A 20,504-nucleotide genomic window follows, 5' to 3' on the forward strand; every position below is an offset into this window, starting at 1 on the left:
GCTGCAGGGTGTAATTCAATCATTAGTGAAGAGTATGATTCCCTTCATCTCTTGCCAATGCCCTGACACCCCTCACATCACCATAGACATAGATTTGACTTGGATTGCTTCCACTTCTCACAGAGCGTAGCTAGTAAACGTCTCAGTGGGATCGCACTGTGTTTGAAGTGGCTACAATCCAACGCTCAAACCTTTGCTTCCGCTGATTATTACTTCTTGTTTGTCTACGCTGATAGTGGGAGTGTTCACATAAATACACAGCTTAGCAGTGGAGGTGCTGTATCGCAGATAGTTTTGTGAAATGACTTGATTCTTGTGAAACACCAAATCCTGGTTGAGATACTGTCCCGTCTCCCACCTTCCTGTGAAGTGATATTGTGATGTTATCAAGTTAGTTACCGGATGTTCTGTTAGTTACTAAACTAGCAGGATGACGTGACAGTCATATGGCATAAATGCAGTTAAACACATTTACTGACACAAAGTCAGTCATGCTGTCTTCACTAAGGACTAATTTAGTGTGAGTCAGTCCGGCCAAATGTTTACGACTGGTACGGATTTTTATGATTTACATAATGGATCGACAGTTAGATTACACTGTACATTTGGGGTTATCACACTTTGACAGGTGCAGTTAAGACACAGACTTGTATTTTTTTAGTAATTTTGTTTGTTCAAATATTCAGTGAAAGGCATCCCCCGAGCAGTAGCCTAGCTTAGACCTGCAGCACTTTTGAAACACCTTTACCCGTTCAACAGTAGTGAAATGATGAACCTTTGATCGATTTACTAGTTCTGATGTTAAAAGTTTGCCTCACCTAAATTATGAAAAAAAAGTCCAACTTTTCCTCAAATACCATGACTGGTGTTAATAGAGATAGTTTAGGTTTTATTTGCCCAGGTTTCCACTGACCTTTTTGTGGTTTCTTTGGAATTACTTAATACAAATTACGCAGCTGAACATGGGGCATTGATGGTGGGATTTAAATGGTCATTATATTTATTTATATAATGTATACATAAATATGTAAACATATATATCTATAGATCTATAGACAGATTTATCCTGAACATGAAGAAAAAGGGTTTCAGAAAGAGAGCGAACTTGTTGAGCATCACTTTTTGTCACATATTTGTTAATATTTAATAATGCCACAATTGTAGAAATGACGGAGCTATAACTGGTCTTTGATGTGTTCAAACACAGAGCTCTAAAGATGTTCACATTAAAACTATGATTACTGCTCTGAGTCAGTTTGATTACAGATGATTGAACATGTAAAATGGATTGAGAGGAAGCTGTTTGTCAATACTGGCCTGATGCCCAGTGAGCAGTTAGCAGTTCAGGAACTGTGCCAAATGTTGGCAGTGCCAACTCCATAACAGGATCTCACAGTGTTACACCACCTTCCTGAAGGATGAAAAAAATCTCAGTTGATGACTCAGAGCAATTCATGCTGTAGTTCATACTGCAAGTCCAAGTGAGCAATAAGAATGATAGGCAGGGATAAGGTGCTGGTGCTGCTTTCAGCTTGACTGTTCAGTCAGTTTACGAGCTGATAGTGAATAATATAAAGACGTGAAGCTGATTGACACGTGATTCTGTTACAGTTTTAACAACCTTTATTACTCTTGATATTATAATTAGTATGAAAGGATAAGGCTGGTGATTTTTTTGGTATTTTTATTATTTTAATCAAATCCCATGAAAAGATCGTAACCAATAATTAATTGATGCTGTATAGTCTGGTAGTGCTTATTTTTCTGTAACAAAAATTGTTTAAAAAATGAGCCACATCGTTGCACTGACTGACATGTTCCTTCTTTATGATAAGTTAAGGCTCTGTAGTTTATTTAGAGTCAGTCTTAAATATGCTGTCCTGGGTAAATACACATTACAGCAACAAGTGTGTAATAATCTGCAGCTGAAAATTGTCCTGTTTGAGTAACATTTGATAAAAATTACAGTTCCCAGCTGTTTTAAAAAATTGTATTGCCTGATTTAAAATTAAATGAATAAAATTAAATTGGACACTTAAAGAAAAAAGATGTCAGGGTTTTGCCAAAGACAGCGAAGGGAAGTTTGGGAAGTATTGAGAAAGAGTCTAATCTTGATGTTTTCATGAGCTTATTTTTGAAGCTGTCGCGACTGACTGCAACCATTTTGTGAGAGTGTGAGTTAAAATTTTACGTGGTCAAATTCGTGTGAGTGTATGATGATCATTAGGCTGTTTTAGTCCCCTGAGACACAGCTGATGATGAGAGTGCAGGTGCAGGCAGGGAGAGACCGATTGGTCTTTCAGTAAGGAAGAAAAAGTCCTACCATCAGCTGTGGTTGAGATATGTTGAGGGAAATGCTATGCTGTGTGTGTATTGTAGAGAACTCTAAACTTGTTATCAGGTCAACGCAGTTTAAGCTTGAGACTTTAAAGTTGCACAACAACAGTAAGAATCACAAAACCTGCACAGATGGCTGCTAGACACGGGCGATGTCATATAGTCAGATCGTCTTATTGTTACACTACGAAATTTGCCAAGAGGGGGCACAAAACACTCTCTCTGTCGCTCGGAGTGAACACGATCACAGTAGGATGACAAATGCACCAAACGTAATCAGAGCTGTCATTAGTCAGCTGGTCAGAGTGTAGGCATGAGTGCACACACGTGTCTGTGTTGCAAGCATCAGTTATGTTTGGGGGATGCTGACGTGAAACAGGGCAAATTAATTTTAATATTAATTTAATGCTACTACTACTACTAATAAGTTATTACATTAATGGAGAAACAAGACAAATATCGTATCGTATATTGGTGACGCTCTGATGAGCGTCAATCACTGAGATCATCGTCCATTGGCACAACCCTAATGGCTGCATCACCCCCTCACCACTTCTGTTCAGTGGTTAGATGAGAGTAATCACTCAGTAGAGGAGAATGAAATGGTCCTCAAGTTCAACACTGCCTGTAACATAGTGAAAGAGAAGCTCCTGATAGGTCTGACAAAATCATGTGCTGGTGGAAAAGTCTGGAGCCCTGAACCACAAACTGACTTTGTGGATAACCCTCTAATTTATCAAGCTTCACCTTTGCAGTAATGTCTAGCTTTTCCTTGACTGACTGAAATTTAAAAAAATGAAAAACTACACAATATGTAATGCCCTGTGTAATGTCTCTTGGTGGTGTTAAATGCTATGTTGAATTCTCTATTACTCATACCTACTGTTGGTGTATGAATGTGTGCGACACAGCAGTAGAGAGATTCCTTTACTGCCTCCTCTGTTAGTGAGAGAAGATTATGTTTCACTGTCATCAACTCTCCTTACTGTCTCCTCTTCCTCGCTGACTGGCAGAGAAAGTGTAGCTTTCCCCCCCGCTGTATCGCATGACCCACTGACGGCAACTATCCTTTGTCCTCTGGAGGGAATATTGTTTTCCTGGCCTGTCAGTCCCTCCCTTATAACCACAGTAGCCTGAACATGGGAGTATTATCATTCAGCGTCCATAGAAACATCATCACAACAAGATTAGTGGTGATACTAAACCGAGTCTCATGTATAATACGAGCTAAACTGTTAATTTTCATGCTGCGGTTAAGCTCATGTCATGAGTACCTGATATGTTGCTGTTATATTTTGCCATAGAAATCATACCCTGTATAAACAGTTAGTAGTTTAAGACAAAGACCATTGTCATTGTTCAAGAGGTTCTGTTAAACTAAAGATGATGCAATTCAAAACACTTTTTTTGGTGAGTGGTGCCATGTTGACTTCATCAGTGGGGGGAGGCAGCATGAATGAAAGGCTTTTCTGTGGACAGTGGAGTGCATGAATCAGCAATGACTCTGCAATGGAAAAGACAGAGGCAGGCTTTCTATTTAGCCTGATGAATCCTGGTTAATCATACGATTTATTTAAAAAGACAAAGAGGTTGGAGACAGGATGAAGAGCTGTACAGTCTAATGCGGTCTAATACAATAGTCGTGTAATAAATCCTGGCTTCATCAAGGCTGTAATGTTCAGTGTTCATTGAAACTGTGTTAGTGTTGATAATTCACCTGTTTGAGCATTTTGGAGACTGCACTTGGTATTGGTAGATAGAGCTGTGTGTCATCGGCATAACAGTGAAAGTGGACGTTATATTTGCAGATAAAATGGGATTGAACCTCGGGGGACACCATAGGGTGAGTTTGCGGAGAATGAAACTGAGCCGCCCATCGAGGTCACCATTTTCAGTCGAATACTCGCTCCATTTCTATTACTGACTTCTGCTGAGGTGCCAACAAGCAAGGCAGTTGAACACCAACTCCAGCGGTTTCCCTGAGTGACCAACATTAAAAGAGCGGTACTTTATTAGAAAACAACACAAAAACAATTGCTCAGTGTCAACCTCATGGTGGTGCTATACGAAAAAGTCAGGAGATCATCATGGAGGCCTCATCCTGTGGAGACCACGAATCTTCCACCTGGACTTAAGTGGTGGACTGACTGAGCAGCAGTCCCATCGTTAGAGCCATTCTGCTATATGGTCAAAAAAATAACTATTGGAACATATTCTTATTGATTTAGACACATTTTTGAACATTTAGCATTTTTGTGCAACGGCATAATCAGAAAACTAATGTCACATTAAATCCTTTCCACGGTAAATATTAGTAAAGAGATAAGAAAACATGACTCTTTTCTGGTCACTGTAGTTGATCCTATGACCTCAGGCATGAGAGCTAATCTTGTGTTTTAACTGGCCTCTGAGCTTAGTTGTGTGTGTGCAGTTATTTTTTGGGCTTTCTTACACTCTCCAGGGACTGGGTGGTGTTTGTGTGTCTTTATGTGCCAGGGTGGGGGCAGCAGCCATGAACTACCTTCTCCTCCATGTCCACTGACACTATTGCATGACAAAAATGTAAAATGAAGTGATGTCGCCCTCGGGCATGTTGCAGATTATTGTCAATAGAGAAATATGTTACTCTTTTAGCCTCCGCTGCCAATGAATGTCGATAAACTAATGACTTGCCCGGGGATTTATGTCAGTTAAAAGCTGCCAGTCCGTTGATTGTGTGTATTTGTTTACAGTTCATGCCTGTGTGATTAGAGTGTAACTGTCGTGCATGCTCGTGTCGCACTGTTCAGTCACATACGTAGTCTGTTTTCTCACAGACAAAGGAGTCATTTGTGGAGCGTATGCAGGGAGGAAGAATAGCTTGGTCTTTCTCCTTGTTTTGAACTTCTCCTCTGACACTGTAGGCTCCAGTCAGCTACTTTACTAGGTGGTGGGTGGGCTGTGTCCTCGTGTGTCCGTGTGAATCGCATTGATTCATTCATACTGCCCCTCTCCTGCATAGGGCCCCTCAGGCATTCCTACCCCAGCCCCCAGACCTGGCTTGGAACAACGTCAAGTCGATTCACATCCAACATTAGAAGCTGCTTCCGGTTGTAGCCCACTGTAGGTTATTGATTCAGTGAATCACAGTTTCATGTTCTTTTGAACTGTGTTCTCTGTCAGACCTTGAACTTGCTCCAACGTGATTATACTGCCGATTAGTCAAAAATATGAAATTCATCTGACCACATTGGTTTCACTTTTCAGTCTTGCAACAGTCTTATAATGAGAGAGTTACTCATCCCTTTTGGTTCACCCAGTGCAGGTGTTGCCAGCACTCTGCTTGGTCATGTGTGAAAAGTGTGAGTGGGTGGGTGGGTGAAAGCTTGGCGGTGAAGCAGAACTTCACCGCAATAGCTGTAAAGTTTGATTTTCCTTGAAATAGGAAGGAAGATGAACAAAGAGTAGAGGAGGTTAACATAAACTAAAGGGTTCTCATTTAAATGATCTCCATATACCTCAAAATGATACAGTATGTAGGAACTTCTGATGGTCATCATTTTGTGTGTACATTACTGAAGTGTTCGGACCCACCATTTTAATCAACAAAGAATGAACTCACTATCATTTCAAAAGAACCGTCGTTTCCTGTTGTGTAGCTGAAAATTTCTCAAGACTGGATATCTGATCATGCAAATGGTAGATAACCAAATTCATTTATTTTGTCCTTTCTGTCAAAAAAAGTGCTTACTGTTATCCTGTGTGTTCATCAAGTGCACAAACTGTGTGTGTCTCGTAAACGGCTCCAAGGCTCTGACTCATTCTCTCATCACAATATTAAGTCTCTCTGCTGATGCACTAAGAGCCGTCGGTGCTGCTCACTTGATATAATTTTTGGACAATATTATTCTTCTATTATTGCTGTAGAGAAATTTTAACCTTCCATCAGACTTTAATGCGACCATTTCCTTTTTGTTTCCTTGCTTTTCTGGTTTTCCAGGCAGTTCCTGCAACATACTCCTGTGTTTGTGTTGGCCGATGGATGGAGATGAAATCATGTGAGGGTGTGCTAATCTCACAGTGCCATGGACTTGGGGCCTCATCTGCACGTTGTTGGCCTTCTGTCATCAACCTGAGGGGAGCATCTACAGTGTCAGAGCTGACGCTGGACTCAGACCAGGAAAGAGAACCAGGTTTCTATGGATCAGATATTGCAGGTAAGAAGACGTCCAGCGTCTCAGACGTATCTGTACCACTGAGTTCTCTGCAGCTGGGTGTCACTTTGAGCTGGGCATGTTTTTGCTGTAGTGTACACTGTTTAAACACTGACACAAGTTTGGGTTGTGTGTTTTATCTGCCACACTTTCTGTTTGCTATTTTGTCTCGGTGTGTGTGAGTGTGTGAGCTATGCAGACATGAGGTCATGCCAAACGGTGACTGTGCTCTCCTCAGAGCAGGAAGGCTCACAGACCAGCTCACAGTACGTCTGAATGGGAGCTATTCACCTTGGAAATGCAGAGGAGCAAACACTGGGGTTGATGTCATGTTGGTTTTCATGTGTGAATGTGTGTGTGAGTTTGGGATAGAAAACACTGAATCTTGTAAGTCTTTATGGTTTCCTTGCGCATACACACTTAAAAAACATTAGATGGAAGTGGTTTACCATTTCCTGTTTCATCAGGCTTGTGTTTGCGTATCCACTGGGGACGAGCTTTGTCCACGATTTACTGATTATCAATTTGCGGGGCACAGTCACCGAATAACAATTCTTAGCTAATGAGGAGGAAGTGAGAGTCACACTTGCAGCTTTAATAGAAAACGCTGTGTTCTGTCCCACGCACAGGATGCTGGCCAGCCAGCCACTCCCTAACAGGTGTCTGCAAGCCTCAGTACAAAGAGAAATAATAATCGAGTGTGTGTTTGAGAGCTGAGATGGAGTGGAGGGAAAGTGAGAGGAACAGTATGTGTGCCTGTGAATGTAGGAATTGTGCCAGCATGCCTTTGTGTGAGTGGGTGCACTCACTGACACTGTATGTATGCTTTTGTTTTGTGAAGCGCAACACAAATGAGCGAATGTTGCTACCAGGCCTGTTGTTTACGTATCAGAAGCCGACCGTCAGCGGTTCGTTCTGTAAATGACTCTATAATTGGAGCAGGGTTGAGGGCGGGGGGAGTGGCAGCCTTGTTAAAGATGCTTATCTCACAGTAATGTTAAGGTCAAGTCAGGCTTCCTTCCTCTGTCAGAGGGGATAGTCCACTCTCTGACTCAAACGTTACATTTGTAGCCTCAAGTATTGTAGTGAGGAACAATTTTGTTCAACTTTTACTTAAGTACTTCCATTTCACATTCATGCTACTTTTACTTCACTACATTTCAGAGGGAAGCATTTAAAATTTTACCACATTCATTTAATGGCCATTGTTGTAGGTCAAACAGCCCAGCAGTATATGAGGAAGTTGGCTTCACTTTGAGCCATAAAATGAAAACACTGAAATGATGCAATAGTAATAACTTTAGTGCTAATATTTGTAGATTTATATTGAGATTGTGATACTTTAATCCAGGTGAAGGCTGTTAGTTTACTAAACGTACTGCTGTTGTTTGTAAAAGACATGGCCTGATCTTTGCTGTAGCACACTGGCACATTCATGTTTATATCAACAGAAATGATAAAGAGTTGTACCATGCAGCGTAAGTTTGTTTAAAGTCTAACGTCAAGAAAAGCGCAGCAGATTTCGTTATCACACATCGGAGCTTTGAGTTTGCATCTTCTGCTTGAATTGATTGAATCCAAACACCATAAAAATGTAGATGTAAATGCAGATGAGCCAGCGTCAGTCACAGATGTTTGTCTGTGGCCAAGAAAAATAAAAATAAAACTCTTGTTATTTGGTTATAAAGATCAGACATAGTGATTTCCAGATAGAGAGGGAGAGTTTGGAAGCAAAAATATATTTATATATCCTGTTAATACAGTTGTGTTTAAATGGAATAATTTAAATTGAAAACAGACAATAAATGATATTTTTGTACAGTTGAAAATTAAAATCAGTTAAGTGGAAAACTCAAGTAAATGATCCCCGTAAGGTTTACTGATCTACCATTCATACTGGAGGTTATGCTACCCACAATCCACTTCCCAGAAATCTTGGTAAAATCTAATCTGTGTACCTGCATTTGCAGAAGAAGCGGGAAAGGAGATGTTTCACATTTTAGCCTGTGATACTTCAGAAAGGAATTCATGCTTCCTGGAAAGCTGCTTGTTATGCAGGATAAAGAAAATGCTAGTGCGAAGGAAGCTAGACGGAGAAAGAAGGAGGATGGAGGAAAAGGGACTAAAGGGGAGTTGGGAAGCAGAGAGGAAGCTCCCAGAATAGCAGCAGCGACTAGTGACTGTGCTTTTTGTGGAGAGTGTCTCTGAATGCTTGGAGGGCCTGGGGGGCCCAGACTGACAGAGGAGAACTCGGAGGAAAAGGAGCCTCTGGGAGTCAAAGTGTGTGTGTGTGGGTGTGAGAGAGAGGACAGTGTTATTTTAACCCTGAACCTACATCCGGCTGTCACACCATACCCCCCCTGATGCTCCAAGTCTGCGTACTCCTCCATCAGTCTACCAGCAGACCAGTTGTCACACGTCTCACTGTCGTCTTCACTCCTTCCTTAGCTTCCTTTAGCTTTAGCTCCTTTCACCTTTAGCTGTTTGTCTCGTTTTCTGTTCCTTCACACAGACACACAGCTATTGTATTACCACCCCCCTGAGGACTGGCGTGCTGTCTGCCGCTTCCGGGTGTATTGTATGTTAGCTGTTGTTAACGAATTAGGTTTCCTGATTAAGTGACCCTGTAATAAATCACCTTTTGACACCGGCAACTCACAGCCACAGAATAGACCAAAGCTCCCCATAGTTTTCAATTGAATCTGAAAACTAAACCTCAGAGTATTGACCAGTAGGTTCCTGTGAATACTCTTGTAAACACAATCTGGCCCTGACATTGTGTATCATCTGCATCTGGTTTCATTTTACTTACACTACGCCTCTGAGGATTAGATCCGAGCTGGGAACCTTTGTTGAATGTCATACCCACTTTTCCCTCCCCCTGTGCTCTCTGTCTGTATCTTTACTGTCCTACCAACAACGTCAAAATGCTGAAAAAATAACCCCCAAAAAATGACATTCAGTTATTTCACAATCTGAGCGTCAGTCTTATATTTTTGTCCCTTGGTAACGGCTGTTGGGGCTGGGAGTGCCAGTCACAAACCGTCAGTGAATCAGAGATGGTCTAAAACACTTCTCTCTGCATAGCGTAGTGGCTCCACATCCATTAATAAAGCCCGAGGGCTCACCTGGTGGAGCGCATACCATTTAGGCTTAGTCGTACACTGCAGCGGCCCGAGTTCAAGTTCAACCTGTGGCTCTTTGCTGCATCATCATGTCATGTCATGTCTGGAAGTGGATCCGTGATGCGACACTTGTTCATTTGGGCTGCTTCCTGTTTACTTTCGATCTGACAGTCATTTGACATTTCTATTTCTATCTAATTTTTTTGGCAAGCTGCAGCAAGATTATGCTTCTCGCTCCATCCATGTCGTTAACATATTAATTATAATGGACAAATATTATTGATACATGATGGTGATATGATGACTTGTGTTGAGCACTGAGTTTGTGTGTGTGTTTCTGGGAGAAAGTACAGACTTCGGTTTGTAGTCTTCCTTCATGGTGATCATATTTCCATTGTATTTTTACTGTATTGAAGGTTTGCTCCAGTTTTTTGACAAGATTATCTTTATGTTCGCATATCGTAGCGTATCGTAGCGTATCGTAGCGTATCTTTTTACCACAGGGTACAGTGTATTGTTTTTCTCTCTTATCTCTGTAGTCTGCTCAATCACACTCACTCCTGGGTAGAGTGGACCGGAAGAGCAGCTTATATATTGACCAGACACACACACACACACACACACACACACACACACACACACACCTCTGCGGAGAGTGATGATGCAATTCCCCAGTCTATATTGCAGGTCTGTGACAGAGCCCACACATACACACATACTTGCACGCCCACACTTATTGTGTCCCTGTTTCTCACACAGTGACAAATCCACATTCAACTCTTTCATTTCAACAGACAGAGTGTGTCCATTGAAGCTTAAAACTCCTGAAAAGTATTAAATGATCCAATTTCAGGAATTAAAAGTTTGGAATTAAAATATTTTATGATGGCAGGATGTTTGTTTTGCTCTAATTTGATGAGAATGTGAGTAATATAACTGGTTTTAAAACGTATTACTGTGGTGGATGTTATAGATTTTAATGTTTGAACACTAACTCTTCTCAAAATGCCATCTGTCAGGATGTTTTCGGAGGCCGAGGCTGCTGTGTGGATAGAAATCATTCACTTTTTTTCACTGCCAAGCTAAAGGATAAACAACACACTTCTGCAGGCCATTATCAGTCCTGTGGAGGGATGTCTGCTTTTTCCAAAAATAGAAGAGGTTATGTCCCTGGAAGCTGCAGACAGACATTATGGAGAATTATTAACATGTAACCTGGTATCGGTTTGAGCAGACGTCTGCAGCCTTTCTTCATCTCTGCTGAATCACTTCACTTATTTACTATCTACTACAGTTTTTAACTGATATATTCTGTAGTCCAGTATATTTCCAATATAATTTTAAATCATATATGTGTTGAAGTCATATGTGTATCTTGCTTCAGACTTATCTTAATGCTTTAGACTGCTGTCTGTTCTTATTTGTCACCAGATACTATGAAATCAGGCCAAATCACAATTTAAAATGTGTTTTTGTTCTGCTCTCACTATCCCATAAAGAAACAACATTGAGCTCCATCCGTTGGGGAAAAGGCCTGGTTTGTGTTCTTGCACCTTCCTCATAAACAATGTGTGAAATCTGCTTTTAATGTTACTTTTTCTTCACACTGCCTCAGGCTGCCCCCATGTGGCCAGATAGAGAATTAATGATAGCGCCAGATAACTGCAAATCTGTCAGCAGCAGAACTTTATTCCCAGAGTACAATTTCCATTAAGAACTGTGACTGTGAACTTTTGCTTATTTAGCCAGATGGAATAGCTTTTTCCCCTGTACTGTATGTGACAGGTGGGAACCAGGAGAGAGGTTACATCATGTCTAACAATATGATATACTTGAAAGGATAACACTACTTAGTTGAGACTTGAAGCAGTTGTAAGATAGAGATAGAAGTAAGGCTGGATGACATGGTTGAAATAATAAACAGTTATTAATAAAAGTAATTTTTTATATTAATATATATCACAATATGGTAAATGTCTGCAATATCTAATTAATCAAATGGAGAAGAGACGTTAATCATTGTTTGAATGTCAGAATTCAGTAAAATTATATATTATAAACTACTTGTATCTTCACAGTGTAATTATTACTTATAGTTGATAGTAGCTGTAGATGATAATGTGCAGTTTAAATGGAAGGTACCATACACAGGATCTGTTGTGATTTCAGGGTTGTCATGTGAGCTGAGGGTGAGAATGAGTTAGTATGTTCTGTGTCACTTCAATGTCACCACACACACACACACACACAACACACACACACACACACACACACACATAAAGCCCCTGGCATGACGTATGCGAGGCATCCAGATGGCAGTGACACAGAAAGCTTTAGCTTCTGATGATTTGCATACCTCATCACCTGTGACCTTGGCACTAACACACACACAGATTAAGTGAGACACTGGGACCCTCATCCCATCCTCCTGTCACCCTAATCCTGTCCTCTGCCGCTCCGCACGGCCCGGTGTTGGCCCGAAGGCTTTAGATCACCCTCTAAAATCCCACCTGTTTAGCCTGCAGGGACAAGGGAAAGCCAACACCACACTCACACTCACGTGCCGCTTCAACACTTCCTAGAAAGACAGCATGAGAGCTGAGGATTATATTGCAAGGGGATCTGTCTATCTTTCACTCTCTGTCACATTCACATAAAGGCGCACATGTATTCTGTCTTTGTCTCTTCATCTCTCTCACACACAGTCTAAAGTGGATTTGTTGAGCGTGCCCGTCCCCCTCCGATTCAGATGAAGTGGAAATCTTTCTGGGAAAGGGGTGATGAGAGGGGATTTGTTGAGGATAACATTGCTCCTGACAACTCTGTATGAAATATTGTGCGTTCAACAGTAAATGGAAGTCATTAGGAGGTTTGACTCTGTGCCCAACCCTGATTGATCCCAGCCGAGTCCGCTGGTTTAGGGACAGGCTTTCATTCAACTACACGCTTTTCATTTAGTTTAGAGTTTTGGACTCTTTCAAGCTGTCCGCGGTCGTCTTTACGAGTACGATACTTGTGTCACGCATCACTCCCGTTTATTAGTCCCCGTATAGGAAGGTAATCTTTATGCTTACCACCCTCCTCATGGCAGCCAGTCAATAACAAGTAGATAAATAGACAAAGCAATTTATCTAAAAAGCATAGATCTTGCAGAGTTGAGATATGATACTGTTTTACACTGGGACTGGACAACATAAAGTAGTAGTAACCGACGTGCCACCTCTGTGATATAGCAAATGTATTACATCTTGTTTTCTATCGTCCTTAATGAGCACCATGCTACACGTTCCTCATTTTATTTATTTATTTATATTTTGAATTATTACTATTTTGGGCCCTTTGTGGCTTAATTACATAGCTTTAGTAGAGAAATGACAGGAAACAAGTGAGAGAGAAAATGGAGACAAAGGTTCCTGGTTCTTGTCTTCCTAATTAGATGGTTAATAGTAGAGAGATGCCAGGAAATGAGGCGAGAGAGAGAGAGAGAGATGAGAAACAACAAGCAAGAAAAAGTCTCATCAGATTTAAACCAGCGATGTTGTGGCTCGTGATCATCAGCACACCCCACAAAAACAGACAAGGCATAAAGTACAAAGCTTGAAATGGCACAAACTAAAGATTTAAGTTGCTCACATAAGAACAAAATTGTGGTTTTTGTAAAAACAATTTCTTTCGTTTTCTTTCTTCTTTTGTTATTTTTTATTATTTTAATTTTCTGAAATATTGTACATTTCGTAATATTATCTGAGATGTTCATGTACTATAACTTCCTTACTTTCTTAGTTACAATAGCTTATACATGGTTGTTGGTATTACTGCTGAAATTATTAAATGATTAATCAGTGAGTAAATCAACAGGAAAAATAATAATTTGATAAATTTGATTCATTTTCTAAGTAGTTTTCAAGAAAAACATTCATTCATCCTCTTCAACCTCTGCACGGAGGATTTGCTGCTTTTCCCATTTTTATATCATTATAAATTAAAAATCTTTACATTTTGAGGTATTGATCAAATGTAATTTAAAGATGTCAGCTTGGACTCTTTAGCTTCTACTACATTGTTTGACTATTTTTTGCCATTTTCTTGACTAAGAGATGAATAAAATGAAAGAAAAAATACCTCACAAATAATTACCGATTGTTAAAATAATTAGAGCTGCAATGATTAGGGATGCAATAATAATTTCCACTATCAATTAATCTGGTGATTATATGAAATATGAAAAATACTGTTTATTTTCTAGAGCCCAAGGTACAATCTGTATCCTAATGCTACCTAAAATATTCAATTTACAAAGACATAAAACAAGGAAAGCAGCAAATCTTCACATTTAAGAGGATGGAATGGGATTTAAGTTTTTGAAAATTCACGAAAAATCACGTTTGAACTTGAAACCTTAAGGTTTTTCAGCATATGGTGAGGATTTAGAGAGAAAAGAGGTTTAGTTGACTGAGAGCATGTGGATCAACACTCAGATTTTAGCCCTCTGTTCACTGTTAAAGCTTTTAAAGATAAAGATATAGGCAGAAGTGAAAGGAGCCACTGTACCATTTCTCCACAGTCCACACCCTGACCACAACTACATCAGCTTCCTCACTGGCCCGGTGACGTTTTTACTATGTCAACATTTCCTCCGGAGCCCTGACCTCAGCACAGTAGCAGAGTCATTGGTCAATCTTAACGTCTCCTTTCATATCGTAGAGCGGTGAATCGTCTGGCACCGCGTCTGGTCTGGCGTGTTTCACCCTCAGGTGAAGTCATCGCCTAAATCAACAACATTTGATCTCTGACCAGAAGCTGTGGGTGGGGGCTGTGACCAAGACCTATAAGAGGAAGTATTTCTTTCATATAGGTGCTGTTTCAGAGTTGTGGGCCCACATTGGTTGTAAATAGGATTCATGTGGAGTCCCAGGAAAAACAGGTCTGTAACCCATTTTAAGTTTAACTATGGTTCAAGAAACAAACTTTGAAGTATAAAACTTTAATTATATATTTAAAAAAAAAATTAATTTTGTTTTAATAGTTAGTTTTCTTTTATTAGTGAAATATTTGGCGAAACATAAGAATGTGTGGACGTACAGGGTTGGATCGGCAAGACTTGGTTTGTGTTGACAGGGTAATGAGTTGTGGGATAGTGGAGGGTGACAGGGTTGGAGTCCAGGAGCTTGTGAAAGTACGAGAGAAAATCCTTCATTACAAACTGCCAGAAGGGAGTTGGACAGTTTTGCTGTTTAAGAAGCAGGAATGGCTCTAATGAAAAATACATTGTGCAACACGGGCAGTGCAGAGTTGAGAGTGGGCAGAGTTCATTGTTTTTGGCGCTTCATCCACACTTAGTCAGCATTCAATATCTCTGACTCTATCGTACTATTATCTATTATTTATTGCTGCAACCACAATCGCTTTTTATTGTTAATTAATCTGCCAGTTATTTTATTCATTAATCGATTAATTGTTCATTGACTGGAACCAGAGAACGTTCGATGTTGTCTCTGATGTTGGTGTGTGTCTCTTGAAAGTTATCCTGCTTTACTGCAGTGCTGGTTTAATGTCTGTATATGTACAGAAACTATATCTCATATACAGTGTATCTAATATACAACCAGTGTGTATCTGATGATTTTATTTTGTATTCTTAGAATTTAATCTTTAGTTTTTAATTTTCTCATTGAAACATATTTTAGTAGAGTGTGTCCCATTCATTTGTTGTTGTTGTTGTTGTTGTTGTTGTTGTTGTTGTTGTTATGGTAACAATAATATAACAATACCAAAACATTTCGACCATTTTCACTAATCATAATCTATAAAATGAAAAAATAAAGAAGACGACTGACAACCTTAAGGCCAAGTTGTTTCAGGATACCTGGGTGTTGTTTTGTCTGTAGATGATAATCTGAAGCCATCACTTTGGGCTGTGCTGATCTCATTTGTCGTTCTTTTTCGACTCCCGTGATCAATCAGTTTATTGAAAAACTGTGCGATGGATTCATCAATCGTCTTATTGTTTTAGAAAACGTTTGCTCTTTTGTTTCTTAACCTTGGATCCGCTGGTCAATAAAGATATAACATATGAACAATATATTCCGATATGATAAAGCTTTCAAAAGAAAATGTAATCATTTCCACAGAGCCATGACACACCGATAGATACAGTACACCATGACCACTTCTGCTGGGCTGTCTGGTTACTACCCTGATTATATTTCCACCCTGTGAGCCCCACATCAGTAGTAGACATCAGGGATTTCATCCAGCTCCTGGTCAAAAGCTTAACTGCTGCCTCCAGAGTCTACCCACCAATAGTCGTAAAGAGACAGGAGGGACCCAGGAGTCAGTCCTCTCAGTCTTTAAGGCCTCTTAAAGGGAGGGTTTGAACCGCCTGTGGCGATCGGGCTGGGAACACTGTACTGTTACACCCACAGCCTGTCTGCTTTGCCTCTCCACGCTCTCCATCATGGGGAAAGAGAAGGCGTTTACATGTTTTAACAGGCTCGGCTTTTACCTCCCCCCTGACACAAGGTGGCTGACGTCGCTGCTGGGGTCAAAGGTCACAGTCCCAGCATTTGGTTATTAAAGGGGTTTTCCAGGTTTCTGGAGGAGAATCTGTGAAATGTGGCCTGTAATGGAGGCAGAGAGGTCAGAGGTGAAGGTGTGGTGCTTTCTGAGTAACTAATATCTGTGGGAGAGTTTGAGCTATGTTTTTGAAAAGATTTGAACAGATACTATATAAAACAAAATAAAACATAAATCAATAACTATAATAAAATGGATTATGATAATAATACATTTATATATGGCAAAATAGAAAAAAAAGTTTAAAAACCAAATTCTAAAATGGCGAATGAAAGTATGAGAGGTACAAACGGCTGAAATGAGTTTCCTCCACAGGATGTCTGGGCTCAGTTTTAAAGAGAGGGTGAGGAGCCCTGAGTAGAGTCGCTTCTCCTTCACGTCGAAGGGAGCCCGTTGAGGTGGTTCGGGTATCTGGTTAGGATGCCTCCCGGGCGCCTCAAACTGGTGGGAGGCCCAGAGGTAGATATCTCATCTGGCCTGGGAACGTCTCCGGAGAGCGGGAGAGGGACGCCTAGACTACTATGTTTGACGTGACCTAACACCAGATAAGTGGCAGAAAAGGGATGGATGGAAATTCTAAAATAAGGAGAAATTAGATGAAGCTTTGTGAGCCAAGAAGAATACGCAACATTAGTTTGAATGAACACACAGTGAATACTTTGGTACTAAAAGGAATGAAATATGGCATAAACAGGTCTGTATGGAAGAGGAAGTGTGTTGTGCAGGAGTCAGGAATATGTCAACATACCTCCTCTGGTAGAAGAAGCTATTCACCCTCGCCCTCTAGTCTTACCAACCTGCCAGGCAGTCTGTAATGGAGCGTGCTAACTTCATCGGGGGGAGGCGGTGGGCAGCAGTGACCCCACATGACACCACAGCTCAGCCCTGCTCCATTTATCATGGCCTGAATTGGCCAACATGTACCTCCTGTGTCTCCCTGTCTCCCCCCTGCTGCTCATCTTCTGTAAGGTGTTGATCTTTAATACTGTACTAGACTGTGTATACTGTTGTTGATTGTTCATAGGTAACACATTCTTTATATGTAACAGTGCTGAGATCATAGTTTGTGATGTTGCACGTTACATCCCTCTCTGTACTTACTGTATTAAGTGTCCAAACCAGCTCTCTGTCACTTTTCATGAGAAACTGACGATCCTCTCGAAGGTGTCTCATTACAGGGTCTGTTGTTGTTTTATATTAAGTGTTGCTTTTTTATTGTGTCAGTCCCTGCACACGTCCAGCATGAGTTGAGGGAGTATGAAAAGGAAGCTTAGCTGCAGTGTGTCTGGATGTGTATCAAACAAATTCATTCACACTATGTGTGTGGGGTGACAGCTCTCATTGGCAGAGTGGCTGAGAGTCCAGTGTGATGAGTCCATGTTTCGTTAATTATATCGTTTACACAGGGACAGAAATAATGGACACGTAAGACAAAGACATATCTATAAACAGAGAGAGAATAAGAGGGCTAGCCTGGCTTATTTATGGGAGAGGGGATTTGATTGTATGCAGCACATATAAAGAGTATTATGTCCTGTGGTAAATGCAGGAATGCAGGTCTCTTTGTCGCTGTGTATTGTGTCCGGGTGCATGCACAGTTTTCATTTCACTAAGACTATTTGTTCTCCTGTGTTTGTGCAGACATGCGTGCATGTTTGTGTTTTTTTTTTTTTTTGCAAAGCAATATTGCGTGCCGCTCAGATGTGTGACAGCCGGCCTCCAGAAGAGCAGATTCAACAACAGAGCAGAGGCGGAGGAATGAGAGCAAAAAGCGAATGTTGCTCAGCGGCCTGCGAATAACTGGCCTGAGGACATCGACAGGACTGGAGTGGACTCAGAGAGAGAGAGAGAGAGAGAGAGAGAGAGCGAGAGAGAGGGGGGGGGGGGGGAGGAGCGAGAGGTGGTGGAGGACGGGGAAAATGACAAGAGAGAGAAGAAAAGAAAGTAAGTGTTCAGGATGGAAAAGAGGAAAGAATAAAGGCTGGAAAAGAAGGTGTATCAGTGGGCGAGTACTGTCTGCTGTTGTTAAAGCTCTGCTCAGTGGCATCAGTGCTTGGACTGCAATGTTGCTAGTCACAATACAACTTGGGAAAGACCAGGAGGTAGTCACACACACACACAGACACACACACACACACACGCGCGCGCGCGCACACACACACACACACACACACACACACACACTATTCTTTTATTCTATTTTCCCCTCTATCCAGATGTCCACCCAGCAAGGATCCAGATGGCCTCGATACCCTCCCTATAGTGGAGGTGCTTTTGACGCACACACACATTGACACAAAAACACACAAAGCAGCATGGCCGTGTTTTTCTCCCTCTCAGAGGGAAGATTAACTCTCCTCATTAGGGCTCCCCCGCCTCTTGCCCTTGTCTCTCCTCCCCCTCCCTCCCCTGTCGGCCTGCATCGCTGTCATTGGCTGCTTCTCCCAGGACCACTGCTGACTGGAACGCCATGACTACAGGACACAGGAGAGCAGGGAGGAGGTGGGATGGGTTGATGTTGCCACGGTAATAGAGGAGGCGATCACTCACCAAATCATTGAGCCGGGGCTGAAATGGAAAAAAAAAAATTGTAGTGGGGGGGTGCGGAAAGCGGGTTAGAGGGTGAGGGACTGAAAAGAGGAGAGGAGAAGAAAAACAATAACAACAACAGCGAGGGATTAGGCATCGACTGAGCATTCAGGAAGTCCATTTAGCACAAAGCAGCGGTAAAAATCCTCCTAGAGTTTAGTCGCGATTGTCAGAGCTGAGCTGCCTGTCCAATTGGACAGCTGCTCAAGATTTGTGAGGAAAAAAACAGAAGCACACAAAGGAAGGATGAAATGAAACAGGTGAAAAATGAAATGCAGCTCCTGGACGATCTCGCCTCTTCACTGCTGTGATATTTCACTCCTGGCGATAAGGTGAGAGGAGGTAAGCCGGTCGAGGTGATGCCTGGGGCACAGAAATAGAAACGGAGAGAGGGGCATCGCTGGATATGAAGAGCATGCGTCAGCACTAAGGCAGGGCGAACAAGAGCAGCCAGAGAGAGAGAGACAGAGAGACACTTACAGCAGAGATGAGCGAGGTGGAGAGCGAGGTAGAGCGAGAGAGAGATTGAGGGTAGAGGTCATTATCACGGCATGAGATGGGACGACAGAAATAGAGCCTGCCGGATTTGTCACCTCCAGTGCCACACCTTGACTGCATCATCCCAGCGCTCCATCCTGACTGCAGCAGCTCCACAGAAGGGATTTCCTCGCTTCCTTCAGGCACAAGAAAACGATCAATAAATGAATTTGGAATGATCCTTTTTGAACCTGTGATGAAGATTCAAGCCACTGGCATGTGAAGGACTGTACTTTTTAAAAAGTGGATTGTCTTCTGTTTTTCAGTTGAGGGGGAAGAATCCCTGCCTGCACACAACAATGCAAAAATAAGGACTATGCTCATTCTGCTTCAAGAATTATTGTCAGCAGCTTGCCAGAGGAATTCATTTTTAAAATCAGTTTCCACGAGGAGGAGCACCTGTGTTTGTTACGGACCTGTCAGTCAGTGAACGCAGCGCTGTTACCGCTGTGTGAACATGAGGAACTCATTGTCCAGCCATTTTCAACGACTGCTGACTCAAACTAAATGAGGAAAGACAATGAAGAGTACAGGAGGTGTACAGCAACAGCACAGTTGGCTGAGTGATTAGAAATATTGTGCCAAGCTGTCTGAAATAATGCAACACTGTACTGTGACTGACATGCAGAATACTGTACTTGTCTTCCTAATGACAGTGTGGACCTCCAGGCAGGCTGACTGACCGACTGACTAAGTGCGTGGGTTGCTCACTGACTGGAGTTGTGGCTATCTGAGGACTTTGAGGACACGTAGCCCCGGGCAGATACCGGCCGGGTGGTGGAGCCCCATGATGGGGGAGACGGCGGAATACCAGAGACTACAAGAGACGTCAGAGCCTGACTACCAGCGCCTGCCCAGCGATGACGAAGAGGTAGACCTCTACAGTTCCCTTGATTATACAGTAGTAGGGATCCTGCCACACTGCTCTAGACAAACATGGATGACAGATAAACAGTGGGCACAAATTGCAGGAGGTATTATGAATCCTGTCAAAGGGAAATGAAAGGCTGTGAGATGATGCGAGTCTTTGTTGTGGTTGTTTCCATGGTACTGTACAGAAATTCATTTTAAATATGAATTATAATGAGTGTCTTTTGTTTTGGAAAAGGTGAACGTTGGTATCTGTTGTGGCAGCAACTTGATCTAC

The 20,504-nt window shown here is 41.7% G+C and overlaps 1 protein-coding gene across 5 annotated transcripts in view; it reads left to right on the forward strand.

Moving 5' to 3' along the window:
* The window catches only part of tnk2b (tyrosine kinase, non-receptor, 2b), a 67,982-nt gene that overhangs the window by 3,477 nt on the left and 44,001 nt on the right, over window positions 1–20,504 (forward strand). Inside the window, exon 2 of one of the 5 annotated variants that reach the window (XM_056391338.1) lies at window positions 6,317–6,533. In XM_056391338.1, coding sequence (XP_056247313.1) covers window positions 6,516–6,533 — 18 coding nt within the window. In that variant the 5' untranslated portion in view covers window positions 6,317–6,515. Of the gene's footprint in view, window positions 1–6,316; window positions 6,534–18,685; window positions 20,229–20,504 lie in introns of those variants that run through there. The other 4 variants (XM_056391336.1, XM_056391335.1, XM_056391339.1 and 1 more) reach the window with 4 other exon arrangements.

This window comes from Seriola aureovittata, chromosome 12 (assembly GCF_021018895.1).
Source record: "Seriola aureovittata isolate HTS-2021-v1 ecotype China chromosome 12, ASM2101889v1, whole genome shotgun sequence".
NCBI lineage: Eukaryota > Metazoa > Chordata > Actinopteri > Carangiformes > Carangidae > Seriola > Seriola aureovittata.